Consider the following 15547-nt stretch of genomic DNA (forward strand, 5'->3'; position numbering starts at 1 on the left):
TCACAATATTACTGCTTACCTTTACGGAGTACACGAGATCACTCATGGTTTTTGATAACGTTCGTAACGCTCACATTTCTGTGAAGTATTTTGGACTGCTATTTGTTTGCTCGTCATTTTACTTTTTAGCCATGGTATTATTTGTTCTTCTGCGACCAATTATTTCTAATTGTCCCCTTTGTATCGTCTTCCATTTTTCGCATGTGTTACCAATTGTCATTTGACGAAGAGTTGGCAAACGATGTCGTACACTGATATAAAAATGGCTTACGATATATTTACAATTCTTTCACTTTTGGAGAGATAAATTAAACAGAAAGAGAATAAAACACATGCTTCCTGAATCGCTTACCTGGATTTGTTATTCCAAAAAAGCAAATACATTACTTGTATACGTTGTATAACATTTTAATAATAAACAAAGTAATATAATATTGAACTTATATGACCAAGCTGGTTTATTTGGTTCAGAGTAAAAATAAGGAAATTGGGAGCAAACGTCAATAAAAACAGCAACCAAACTACAAAAAATTACATAAAATTATCTAGACGGCAACTAACATTCTTCACCAACAAAAAAGTATCTAGATACAATGCGTTAAGCTCTAAATTGTTCAAATTCTATACGAGTTATGAAGGTCTGCCATCAGCATCCAATTCTCAAAGTAATTGGTCATGTTTGGACCATTTAAGCCACATTGGCCTTTTATTAGGAGCTTCTTATAAACATTTCTGAATGGATTGTTTTCACTTCACTACATTTGCTCTTGAAATGTAAAGCAAAATGTAATTTTTGAAATATCAAATAGAATGATATTTTGACGTTGGTCGCTGGCGAAATCTAAATTTCTCAGAATAGCATCAAAGTAACACCACATATTGATGACCTTCACGGAAACATAGCAGACAAGTTTGATTTCAGTTGGTTGTAGAAAAGGTTTCTGATATTGTTTTCATTTTGGGACCCTTTAAATCGTATTGGAGTTTTCACAAATTAAGTGTCCATGTCTGTATAAGATCTTGAGATGAAGCCCTACTCATATTTTGTACTTCAGCCAATCATAAATTAGAAACGATCACTTGTGAGAAAAATCTGTGCTAATTCTGTTTAGTTGTTTTAAGACGAAGATAAAAATGTGAAAATGTATACGTATTGATGACGGACGCCAAGTGATGTTATAATTAACATAGCTCTTGGTCGGGTAGGAATACTAAATCTGAATTCATTTTTATGCAGGAATTTGAAATATGTTGTATTTCTAAAAAGGGGACGATTCAGGTTTGTTCAAGTATTGCAATGTGATTTTTTTTCAATGAGAATAAAAAAAATATTCTATAAACATTTTTTTCTTGTGATATCTATCGGTAAAATATAAGATGGAATGTTCGTTTTCTATAAAACACCCATTACTGGAAGTTGCAAATGCTTTTAAGAGATACATGCACGTACTAGTAAATACCAATAAAAATGCCAAACTTACTGCTTTCTATATAGTAGTGTTTACTCTAATATCATTGGGTTTATTACGCAACAAACACACAATGAGGTAAACAATTGCGAATCGTTCTCCTTTGTATGCCTGGTATCAGCTATGTTGAAAAACCACAAATATGTGAAATCTGGTAAAACGGTTGTAAGAAACGTCTTTTACTTACAGTGATATTGCAAGCTTTTGCTCTGTGTTAAAGGAGTCACTGTGTCTTTGAGTTAAAGAACAGTAAAAAAAAAACGCTGTTCATTTGCTTCTGGATTTACAACTTGATTGTCTGGATGTTTTGCCATGAATTAATGCACATTAGCCATGCTCTCATTCAAATAAACGGATTAATAGAATGTAGAAAAAGCGTAAACTTGACTGTAGTAAATTGATAAACCAGGAGAGCACTTGCTAAATAATTCTAGATAGCGAACGTAAAAATTTGCAAGTACAGATTTTTTTCTTTAAAAGGAAAGGGAATAAGAAAATTAAACAAAGAAATTAACAGAAGAGGTAATAAAGATAAACCAAGCAAGAAATATTCGAACGAAGAAAAAATAATGTTTTGGATTATAGCCACAGGAAGTTATTTCAACTAAAAAATATTCATATTATGTTTCGGAATTCGGCATATACCCATTCAAAACGTTTATTTATGACAGACTAAAGTAACGACAACGGGACATGTTGATGTCGATAGTAAAACTGGTTAGTAACGATATCTGTTCATGCATCTTTAGAGCGAAGAGACAGAAAACATAATAATTGGAACTTGAGAGGCTCATATCGAGATGTATTCTCATAAATATTAACGTCGGCCGTTATCGTGGATTAGCTTTACATAATTTAATCAAGGATTTGAATATATTTTCGTAATCAATCGACCTACCTGTTATGCTGGAGTATATCAAAAATATATATGAGAATATGCCATAAATGTTCATCTTGCAATTTCAGTTTCTCATCATATCATTTCCGTTTTTTTGGGGTTTGAATACCTGGAATTTGCTCTTCCGTGTGTGTTAATTTTAAAACACATAAGGAAATTAATAGTTTAGGTTCACATTACATCCATAATGCTAAATTACCAAAACTGATTGTTTAGATATTTCAATGTATTTTTCTTTAATACAGTTCAGTATATTTAAATTCATTGTGACAAAATTAACGGTTGTTGTTTAATTAGATTTTGCCGCAAAACAAAATTAAGCATGAACAAAGGCAACAAAAGATTTGGATTTTTCAATTGTATTTAACACCACTACTGAAAATGAATAAGGGTGTTCAACAAAACGATTCAAATCACTGTCATTTTCTACAGCAAATAATAACTTCTTTTATCCTAAGATAGTTGGAGCACACCCATTTGACAAGTTAAATTCGGTAAACACTAATTTAAAACGGAACAGGCTGTTAAAACGATTTGTACAGCAAATCTACTGCTATAATAATCTATTTACAATAAGACCTCAATTTATATTAAAACGTTAAAAGTTTACAAAAATAAGTAAAAGCTATTTATAGAGTATATATCAATTTGTAAAATTGCTGTTAAATGAGACAGCCTATGGAATAAATAAATAACATTTTTTTATAAAGCTTAAAATAAGTTGATTTTCAAAAATGAATACTCTGGTCGTTTCTGGTGAAAAGTGAATTCACAAAACCGCTTCGAAAGAAAGTATCACTGTTAATTTTTTTTCATATATTAGTTTCCAGTTGAAATAACTTTTAGCAAAAAGTAAGAAAGCACGAAGACTAGTGTTATAAGTCAAAGTAAGACGGACAACACCATGTGCAGAAATTTGATTGATTGATTGATTGATTGATTGATTGATTGATTGATTAAGTTCATTTTCCTAAACGTCAAATTTAGATACTGCAAATTGGGCCAACCGTGATGAACGGATGAAAACTTAGACTGCACTGCCAGAAGAGGGTATGTATGTTGGACAGGAGCATACATGCTGACTTGCATAGGGCCACTTACGAACTCCTTTGTCTTTATGCTCTTTTTTGTAAATTATAGTATATACTGAGAGTGAGAGTTGTTGAAATTGAAATATCAACTCACAGCATCTCTAAGAAAGCATGTTATGTTAACAAAAAAAGTCGAGTATAACACGACAAAATATTTGAATAATAATTTTACAACATTTAGTAAATACACAACAATAAGAAATCAATGACATATAAATCCATATCTTTTAAGTTATTGCTCTTTTGTTTTGCTTTAATTTCATTATTTCTAGATCACCTAGTATAACAAGTTATTGAAATATTACCATCACTGTTGGCTGCTGATCATCGTTGTCGTCTTATTCTTCTGATCCTTCATAGACACAAAACAAACAACTCTGCGTGCATAATGATGACTTGTCTTATGTGAGATCCTGAATACAATAGTTCAATGAATTACATATTCTTATATCAATCAAGCCGAACAATTTTGAGAAGGGCATGATAATTTCTGTATTTATTTCACACGAGTGTCTTTTCTTTAAGTCCTACTATCTTTACTCAAATGCAAAGAATCACGGCTTCGTGTGTTTTCTGTGTTTGAGATGCAAAAAATAAGCGTTAGTTCGTTAAAAAGATACATTGAGCCAGGAGAGCGAATTGTAGTTTTTTAACGTACTAACGTCTGTTCTTTGTGTCTTGTACTTAAAGAATAGTTGTGACGTTTTTCCTTATTACAATTTTTTTCTTAATTAAACCCTATTATTTGTAAGTTGAACTAAGCACCTGATTATCTACACTGCTATTAAATTAGATTAAAATTTTTATTAAAAGATGAAAATTGATACAAAAAAGTATGAAAACAACAGTATTAGGAATATGATGCAGAAACTTGTCCATTATGGTCAAAATAAGCAGAATCGAACTAAATTTCCAGTTTAACATAATGTTATTAGAAGAAAAGTCATTTAAATGCACTTCTCAAAGTACACTTTGTCTATATGCCATTTTGTGTTTCTTTGTTGAAACAGTTTTTTGTTTTTATAGTGATTAAGATTATATTACAATGCTGACCGCTGTATCCCGATTTTTTGACGTTTTTACCTATTATGTCTGTTTGTTTTGCTCACACATTGTTGTCAATATAATGTAATTCTATGCGACTGTCATACAAGTGAGACGAAGCTTCAAATAATATTGTCTTTATATGTAAATCGTAGTACTACGAACGTCTTGTAAAAGAATTAGGAATAAATGAGCACTCAGGTAATCCCACATACAAAGACATATCATTTGACAAGGATGAGATTTTAGCAAATCATAAGTCCTTCATGGCTTCAATGAACATTACATTGAACACCAAATCGGAGGACTTACCTTGTTTGTATTGGATACCTAAGCTCCACAAAATTTCTGCATGTTCCACTAAAGAATTGTCCATTAGATTGACTGAGATTATGTCCGCAGTGAAAGAAGGTCTTCAGAAATACTGTGAAACTGTTTACTCGCGTAGTGGTATTAACCATATGTGGATTCTTAAAAATTCTAAAGAACTTCTAGATAATTTTAAATCTCGGTCTTTTTCTGAAATAAGTTCTATCAAAACTTTTGATTTTTCAACCCTGTAAACCACCATTCCCCATGTGAAATTGAAAAATCGCCGGAAAGAAAGAATCCACAATGCCTTTCATCATAAAAATGGTAGCATACGCTATAAATTTATTACTTTGGGATATCATAAGGCATATTTTGTTAATAGTGAACAAAAGGGTAAAACATGCTACACAGAAGAACAAGTGATCAGTATGCTGGAGTTTCTTATCGACAACATATTTGTTGAATTTGAAGGTGGACTTTTTCAACAAATTGTCGGCATTCCTATGGGAACGAACTGTGCGCCTCTCCTTGCCGACCTCTTCTTATTTTCATATGAATCGGAGTTCCTTCAGACACTTGTCAAACACAAGAAGATCAAAGAAGCCAGATTATTTAATTTCACTTTTAGATATATTGATGATGTTCTTTCCATTAGCAATCCGAACTTTTCTGATTGGGTTCCATTAATATTTCCCCTAGAACTAGAAATTAAAGAAACAACAGACACGGCTTCCTCCGCCTCATTTTTAGACTTATATCTCGAATTTGACATACACAGTCATCTCAGTACCAGGATCTATGACAAACGAGACGATTTTAATTTTAAAATCATAAATTTCCCCCACCTTAGTAGCAATATACCAACTTCACCTGCATATGAGATATACATTTCCCAACTTATTCGATATTCAAGAGCTTGCAGCTCCTACTCAGACCTTGTAAAACGTCACCAGTGTCTGAGCAGAAAGTTGATGAACCAGGGGTATGTCAAAGAACGTCTCGTCCTTTTTCTAAAAAAGTTCATCGGAAGGTACCAAGACCTTGTTGATAAATATTCCGTATCAACTTCACAAATAATACATGATGGTCTTGAAGTATAGATTCTGCATACTGACGTTGTTTATCATCTTAACAACGTGTTATATTGTTCTTTCATTTGTCTTTGTTCTATTATTAATATTACTTTTACTGTTTGGTTTGTTTTCTGTGATATCCATTTGACGTGGCTAGGTACTTATACATCCCGTCAATGTGTTTGTATTATCTTTCATTTTTGCTGGTGTGTTTTGTATATGCGACTTTTTGTGTTTCTGTGGTTCTTATAACGTGACTCTGTACTTTAAAAGATCCCGTCATTATGTTATTGTTCAATTATATGTCATTATAAATTTGAAAATACTTTGAACGACAAACGACAAATTTATTTTACTCACGTAGTGGTACTAATCATATGTGGATTCTTAAAAATTCTAAAGAACTTCTGGACAATTTTAAATCTCGGTCAATTTCTGAAATTAATTCTAACATAACTTTTGATTTTTTAACCTTGTATACCAACATTCCCCATGTGAAATTATAAAATTGTTTTGAATAAACATTGAATGACAAAATTTCTTCTAATGTGACGTTTACATTTTCTGACGTCAGACACGCGAAGCAATGAATGTGGTTTTTAATTTGATAGATGCTTTTGTGCTTTTTTGTAAAGAATTGTTTGTTTTGATATTGTAACACAGTGATGACTGCTGTACCCATATTTTGACTATTTTATTCATAATGTCTGTTTTGTTCACGCATCGTTGTAAATATAACGGAATTTGATGAGACTGTCGTACAAGTGAGAGGTTTGGCGCTATAAAACCAGGTTCAATCCACCATTTTCTACATTTGAAAATGCCTGTACCAAGTCAGGAATATGACAGTTGTTGTCCATTCGTTTGATGTGTTTTGTCATTTGATTTTGCCATGTGATTAGGGACTTTTCGATTTTATTTTCCTCGGAGTTCAGTATTTTTGTGATTTTACTTTTTAGCTAGCTATAAAACCAGGTTTTATCCAACATTTTCTACATGAGGAAAAACCTGTACCAAGTCAGGAACATGACAGTTGTTTTCCATTCGTTAGATGTGTTTGAGCTTTTGATTTTACCATTTTATAAAGGACTTTCCGTTTTGAATTTCCCTTGAAGTTCTGTATTTTTTTTTAATTTACTTTTTTTTTTGTATTTAACGTTTATGTCAAAATATGCAGTGAAACAGATGAAAATGCCTAAAACATCAAAATTTCTTATGGATGACATGACATGGTCGATAGTAAACAAAAACAATTCTTTCTTATATCTAAAATACCAATGATGACATACAAAAATTTGAAAAAAGGAAAAGAAGAGATTCAAACTATGTCTACAATTCTACAAGTGTTACTCTAAGTGTTACCTCTTCAACTCATTCTAACTTTGCGGCTACCAACTTACATTATATACTCGTCGTTTTGCCTGCTTTCACACTGAGGTGCATTCTCTATGTATTAAGGCGAACGTCCTATGTATACATTGTACCGTAAAATCGACCATTGCATATCATCCAATTGGTAGCCGAGAGGTTTTGTTGATATGTAACAGTAAAACATATTTTATTTACTTCAAAAAGCGCATTCAAATCCCAATCACTGTAAATCAAAGGTTGCTAAAGTCAAAGATAAGTTTTTAACGTCAATCCACTTGAACAGAAATCAGAAAAAACAAGCCAATTCAAACTTAACAAAGGGAATAATTGAATATTATTTAATAGCTTCATTTATGAGTAAGTGCCAGGCTAAAGACCCTTTGATTCTAGAAAAAGAAACAACGCTTAATGGAAAGGTTTGCGTCCAAGCAGTGGTTTAATTATGTTTAAAAAACATGTTGTTGAGTTTATCACCGAAAAATTGCCCAGAACTGTTATATTGATACGTTTGATTGTTTGAGTATTATCCACATAAAAAAAATAACGAGGACATTCTTTACCAACTCATATTTTCTATCGAAGGATAACTATGCATCTTGTATGAATTTTAATTTTAGTTCAATTATATGTTTTGGAGTTTAGTATGATGTTCATTTTCACTAAACCTGTACACAGTTTTGTTTAGGGACCAGCTGAAGCCCGCCTCCGGGTGCGGGATTTTCTCGCTGTGTTGAAGACCCATTGGTGGCCTTCGGCTGTTTTTCTGCTCTTTGGTCTGGTTGTTGTCTCTTTGACACATTCCCCTTTTCCATTCTCAATTTTATAATCTTTCAAATACAAATTAACTCTTTTTTTTCAGGTTACAGTTGCAGCATTTTTTTACAAAACATTTGAAATTGCCACCCTTGATATAATTTTGACAACAATGTGTATTTGTCTAATTTTTTTGTGGAAATACGTAAAATTCTAGGAAAATCTCCTTCCCTCAGTTTTTGTTTGTTTCTTTGATTTGTCTTCTTAATCGATTTATGAGATTTTAAAACATCGGTAAATTACTGTTCATGTCCGTAAAATAATTCAAATACCAATAGGTATCAAGAATCTTCTGATTTTAGCCTTTGCAGAAGAAAGTGGCCTTACCTGTTCAAATAGAATTCACAAAAAAACAGACGTTAAGTTATATAATATCCAATCGAAAATCAAATAAAAAACATTTTCCATTCCGACTTAATTTTTAGGTGCACTGAAATTATCTTTTTAAATACGACAAACCTAATGGCCAACCAAACAAACATTTTACTCTTTTCCCTTGTTTGTTGTAGATTTTACCTAAATTTTTACATCAGGTAAGTGGTTTAAAGTGTTATAAATATTTATAATTTACAAGAAAAACGCTACACAACTGTTCTAGAGATCTGAATAAAAAAGATATTTGGGGTATATGTCAATGAGTCAGCAGGTCAACGACACAACTAACAAAATTAAAGAGAGGGTAACATACAATCAACATCAAGTTTTCATAACACATATTATTAAATGATATGAGTAAATCAACCCTGATACGGATAAATCAGCATGTGCAATACTGGTGACGTTATCCTGTCGATACAAATCCGGAGTTAATATTGGTTTTCGGACATGGCCAATACGGAAAAAGCCGTGGGCTTATACGGGACGTTCACTTCCGGTTTCAATTTTCTTGCCCATAAGCTTACTTAACAGTTAACTTTGGACGTATTGTTATGCATGAAATACATTTGTATTCATATATTTGAACTTTATATCATAAAAAAGTTAAAATGATGTTCAGTGTTTTGTAAACGTCTTGAAACGGAAATATTTCTCAGCCTTTTCGAGTACCACTTCCGATTATTTTTACTGTTTCATTTCCGTTGATCAATCATCAGAACGCAGACGATTCTAGAGCAAGAATAGTTAAACTGTCTGATTTATTCTTCCCACCTACTTTATATTTGCTAGATAAAATGAATTGTAATAGCATAAGAATAAGTACTTATACAAGAAATCCGAAATTACATCTGCCAATGTTGACCAAAAATTTTATCGTGAATGCGGAAAGACATTTTCAGATATGAATTTCTGTATCTTCTTCTTCTTTAAGGTAAGTTGCTTAGTTTAACTGAAGAATTAAAATCATTTAATAAAAGTGTTATGAACTGTCTGTTTCTGTATTGGCCCTGTTGTAGATTCGAGGTTAGCTGTATTGGACCCGAGACTCGAAGAGTCGAGGGCCAACACAGCTGATCGAGAATCTATAACAGGGCCAATACAGAAACAGACAGTTCATAACACTTTTATTAATTGATTTTAATTCTTCAATTAAATATATAAACAGCCAGTTAATAACACTATATAATTCCTAATATATGACACCTTTACGACGGAAAAATGTATGTCAATACAAATTACATATACTTCGTGTAACTTCGTATATTACGCAAAACTTCTAAAAAACTAATCTACTGTGGCTACCATATTTAAATGAACAAGTCATCATATGCTCATCATTAAGGTCCAGGTACAGGCGATATTTACATTTCCAAAGTTTTAATGTGAATTTTATAAATTGAAACAAAATTGCAGTGTTGATTGATGGCGTACGTGGGTTTTTTCAGACATTCAAGCAGTTTCTAATCATCATACATGACACATAATATTATTTTTACATAATCGCACAAAAAAAGACATGTACATTTGATTTAACCATACAGTTATTTCAGTGAAAATAAAATTTACAATGAAGAAACTTATAAAATTGATATTCTAACATTCCTATTGACAGCTGTTCCTTTCATTTTGATTATATAAGAATTAACAAATAAACATTTGCATCCAGAGTTAGCAACATATTTCAGGTATGTATGAATATATTGAAAAAGAATTGCATAACTGGTTTGTATACTTGTTTGTCAAGATGGAAGCCCGTATTGGACTACTTGTGTTTTGTTTATGTGTGACAATTACCCTTCTCGAAGTAATAGGAAAAAGTGAGTTTTTAACTGTAATGCGTTTTTCTTGAATGCAAGATAGTATATTTTTTTTTTTTAATTTATATCGTATATTTTAATATTTAAATGTTATTATCATTAATCCAGAATCTCAAAATGGTGGTTGGACTGCGAACATATATTACTGTGAAAGTACTTTTATTCGTGGGTATCAATTTTTATGGTTTGAGCAAAAGTTACATGTTCGTGGGTTTTTAATTCGTGGATTTAAGTTTTCTGAAGAAAAAAAATCTAGTCAAGAATTTTAATGCTTCAGAAACGAATATTCTTTGAAATCAATCATATATATATATATAAACAAGTCTAAATTGAAAACAACGTCCAAACCTATGATTGCGTTGGATAAAAACCGCAATTTTTATACGTGTGCATGCAAAACAAATTTCTTGTTAGAGGAGTCTAAATACAGCACAAACAACATTTTCTAAAAGACCAAAAAAGTGAAAAAGTATATTTTTACAAAACGCATTTGACTAACAGGTCGAACAACAAATGTTCTTAAACCCTGCTGAATGCCATTGGCGATTGCCAAATAAACGGATCACCGATGTAATAAATGGATCTTAATTATAAATTTAATACTAAACAGAAAACAATAAACTTGCGGAAAAGATGGTATACCGCAAACAAAAGATGCAAAGGTTTTTGTACATCATATCCGGATTTCGACAATTTATGTCTCTTCAGTGATGTTAGGAATCGAAACGGTATTTGGGAATATATATATGTATGTTTGTTTTATAATGATTTGTGGGACATTGCAAAATAAGGTGTTCATTTTCACTTACTTGTTCGTCTTTCATTACTAGCACCATTCATAATAATTTTGATAGAATAATTGTTTGCCAAAATAAGCTGATTCATCTTTGCTTACAAATTGTCTCGATTGAGGGAAATTGCAAAGTAAACATTTTAGTTGTTGCACACGTGTAATCACAAGTGATGACACTTATTAACTAGAGATCGAATGGTAAACAGATTAACGATCATTAAAGGTGTTAATTGGGCCATGAACATGTCACGTAACGAAAACGATTACCTAAGAAAATGTTACAAAATGTACTTTAAGTTGTAGAATTAATTCTTATGAAATGAAAAGCAAGCCCAAACGTCAGTTAATTTTTTTTTTTCGTATGAAAATTATGAAAAAATAAAATGTACAATTCATCATAGCATATCATCACCGGAAATCTGACTTTCATCGATCAAACTTTATTGTCATGGGAATCAAAAGGTTAAAAGTTTTACAGTTTAGTTTTTTTAAAGATTAGATGGATAAAACCCGGTCTGAAGTTGTATATTTAGTATATAATGCGTTGGCTGATATTCGATGTATTCTCTAGATTATATGCCCGTATCCATGTAGTCAAACCTACATGGGGATCTTTGCATGTCTGGAATTGGACAACAGTTGTTATATTTCGAAAAATTAAGTTCGCGGATAAAGCCATCCACAAAATCCACGAAAATTGGTATCCCACGAATAATTATAGGTTTCCTAACGAGTGAGAATTGGATATCGCTTGATATCAACTCGAGTTATTTAATTTCAATATAATAATGAAAGAGGCTTCGGCGAGTATATTATTATTATTTAAATTAAATTACAAGAGTTGATATCAAGCGATATCTAATCCTCACAAGTTGTTAAACCTATTTCTCTTTTGATCAACACTCTCGTTGTGTTAAATTAAACATTCAGCGAAAAGTTGATCTAGTCTTTTGCACATACAAGTATGACGTCATATGTCTTGCTCCGGTGTCAAACTTCAACGTCGGACATTTTAAAACTTTTTGTACGCTTCAGAATATAAAATTAAAGAATATGACAAAAAGAAGATTTTCAGGTGAAAAGTGTGAGAGTTTTGTATATTATTGAAGAAATCAAATATGTCCGTTGCCGCGATGAAATGTACATTGTCTTAACCTTTGAAAGTCATCATTGATCTAACGAATAGTCAATGGAAATGTCGTAATATCGTCTCATGATGCTGGTTTAAGCCAATCAAATTAAGGCAGATTTTCATTTCACTTTTTCGTATCACACTCTTCATGAAATAAATAGATAACAGGCCGCAACCATAAGAGAATAGTACTTTCACAGTATATGTTGGCGATGAGTTTTCTTCTGACCTATAAAACTGATAAAATGCATATGTAATAAGAAATGCATTTTTCTTGTAATAAGGAATTCAACGGTTTTCTTAATTAGTTTTCTTTTTGCATTTTTTTTTGTGTATAGTACAATGTAGCATTGATAAACAAGCACAATTTGTTGTTGCCGTAGAACTCTAAAGAAAGAACAGCGACATATAGTGCCACTTCCCATGAACAGAATTTCAGTGAGATTAAGCCAAGCATTTTTTAAAGATACCGATTTTTTTTCTAAAGGATAAAAGTGCAACATAAATCTCTATATTTGCGTTCAACAAAAAACTATGTTTGACACGTATCATTATTATAGAAAAACAAAGAATATCGGGTATCCATCCATGATGCAAAATCAGTATATGCACAACATAATCACACAAAAAGCATAGTAACAGCGCTTTCATTGCTGTTCTTTATCACAAAGTCACGGTGAGTCAAAAACAATCTCTCACCTCTCATTGTTTTATTTTGTGATTTTTGAAATAAAGAAACATATCTGATATCAATAAGTATTCCTGGTTTTTATAATTTGATGTAAACAGTTTAATCGTAAAGTGTATGAAATTTAAGAATATAAGTATCACACAGAAACAAAACACAAGTAGTCCAATACGGGCTGTCATCTTGACAAACAAGTACACAAAACCAGTTAAGCAATTCTTTAGTCTTTTTCAATATATTCATTTATACCTGAAATATGTTGCTAAATAAGTGAATGTTTATTTGATAATTCTTATATAATCAAAATGAAAGGAACAGCTGTCAATAGGAAATGTCATTGGAATATTAATTTTATAAGTTTTTTCATTGTGATTTTTATTTTCACTGAAATAACTGCATGGTTAAATTAAATGTACATGTCTTTCTTTGTGCGAAAGTTAAAATATAGTTTAGAAATTGCTATTCTGAAGAAAAAAACAACGGTCATCCTAATTCTACATTGCAAATTTTAAACAAAAAAATAAAACACTTTACAAAAATATCGTTTCTATCCAATTGAAATCACATTAAAACATGGGAAATGTACACATAGCCTGTGCCTGGACCTTAATGAATAGCATATGGTGACTTTTTCATTCAAATGTGGTAGCCACAGCAGATTAATAAAACTATACATTTCATAATAGTTTAGCCCGACAATATAAGATCAGCAGTCTTCCTGTAGCAAATAGTTGTCCTTCTGTGACATGGACATTACGTAAGTATATGTAATTTGTGGTGTCGTAGATTCGTCTGTCGTGTCGTAAAGGTGTCATGTATTTAGACATATTTATTATTAAACCATGATGTTGATTGTAAGTTATCCTCTATACGTTGGTGTGGTCGAATTGCTGTCTCATTAACGCATACCCCAACTATGTCTCGAACAGTTGGGTAGTAAATTGAGCAAGTTTTCTTGTAAATCATGAATATTGATAACACTTTAAACCAGTTAACTGATATAAATTTTTTTTTTTGTCTACCACAAATGCACGGAAAAGAGTAAAATATTTTTTTGTTGACCAATAGGTTTGTCGATTCAAAAAAGATAATTTCAGTGCACCCAATAATGAAATCAGAATGGAAAGTAACTTTTACTTAATTTTCCAATGGATATTATCTTGCATAACGTCTGTCAAATTTTGCAATGAATTCTATTTAAAAAGGCAAATTTCCCCTACAAAAGGTCAACATAGGAAGATTCTTGAAACCTACAGGTATTTGAATTATAGAGTGTATATACTATACGTACATGAAGGCAGTACCTTACTGATGTTAAATTCTCATACTTCCATTAAGAAGACAAATCAAAGTAACAAACAAAAAATTAGGGAAAATATAATTTGACGTTTTTTTATAGAATGAAAAAGAAAAATACTTAGCCTTACACATAGCTGTTAAAGGCAATTTAAAAACAAGAGTGCCAATTTTATATGGGTTTTAAATAAAATGCTGCTCATGTCACCCTGAAGAAAAAACGAGTTGTATCTGAAAGACAATGCATAGTTTTCCTTCTATAGAATAGATGAGTTGGTACGGAATGATCTCGTTTTTTTGTGTGCGGATGATATCAAATATATAAAAATAACAGTTTTGAGTCATTTTTCCGCCTTCATAACATGGTCATATGTTTATAAACACACCAAAATGTTGTTAAAACATAATTAAACCACTCCTTATACGTCAACCTATCTATTAAGCGTGGTTTTTTTTTCTAGAATGAACTCTTCTTAAATCTGTCACTGAAATTAAGTCATCAAATTATATTCAGTTGTTCCCTTTGTTCAGTTTAAATTTTGTGCACAAGTGCAATTATTTTAAAAACTTACCTTTAAATCTAGCAACGTTTTATTTACCGCGATAGTGGTTTAAATGCCCTCCTTGGAGTACATTATGTTTCACTGTTAAAGAAACTTATCGACAAAACCTCTCAACTACCAACCGGACGATAATCAAATGTCGCTTTTACATATATCAATATGATACGTACAATGTATACATAGGACTTGTGCCTTGTATGATGTAAAAAAAAAATTTTTGGAAAGTATAAGTTGGTAGCCGTAAGGTTAGGATGACTTGAAGAGCATATACTTAAAGTACAACTTTTAGACATAGTTTAGACTTTCCTTTTTTCGAATTGTGTGTGTCATCATTAATGTTTAAGCAATAAGAAAGGATCGTTTTTCGTTTTCTCTTTTTTTAATTGATGTAAATTCAAAGACTTAAAAATGAGTATTTGCTGCTCTTCTGCTAGGCATACGGCATTTAGGAGTAAGAGCAAAAAATGGTCGGCTTGAATCAAAATAATGTGTCCGGGAAGGGTAACAAGTCTTCTTGCGGACTGTTACCTTGCAAGTTATAACCTTAAAAATCCGGTTCGGCATGTCGGTTTAGTACCAAGCAGGGTTCATTATGATATCAAATTAATATGTTCTCGTCCTGAGTATACAATTAATTTCACATTGGACGTTATAAAGTCTTCCATCATCACCATCAGTGTGAACTATAGTAATCCCTTGAAACCAATCGGTGTCATAAACTTTAAACAGAAAAAAAATCCTCTTTGCAAACACTGAGTCAATTGAAATTAAACTGCACAATCTTAAGGCAGCTATAGGCTATAGTAAAA

General features: G+C 31.6%; 1 protein-coding gene across 2 annotated transcripts in view; it reads left to right on the plus strand.

The window, feature by feature from the left end:
• Positions 1-10130: 10130 nt before the first annotated feature.
• The window catches only part of LOC127712657 (uncharacterized), a 58340-nt gene continuing 52923 nt past the window's right edge, over positions 10131-15547 (plus strand). For both annotated transcript variants that reach the window (XM_052219229.1, XM_052219228.1), the window contains exon 1: positions 10131-10266. In XM_052219229.1, coding sequence (XP_052075189.1) covers positions 10137-10266 — 130 coding nt within the window. In that variant the 5' untranslated portion in view covers positions 10131-10136. The remainder of the gene's footprint in view (positions 10267-15547) is intronic.

This window comes from Mytilus californianus, unplaced genomic scaffold (genome assembly GCF_021869535.1).
Source record: "Mytilus californianus isolate M0D057914Y unplaced genomic scaffold, xbMytCali1.0.p SCAF_8, whole genome shotgun sequence".
Classification (NCBI taxonomy): Eukaryota; Metazoa; Mollusca; class Bivalvia; order Mytilida; family Mytilidae; genus Mytilus; species Mytilus californianus.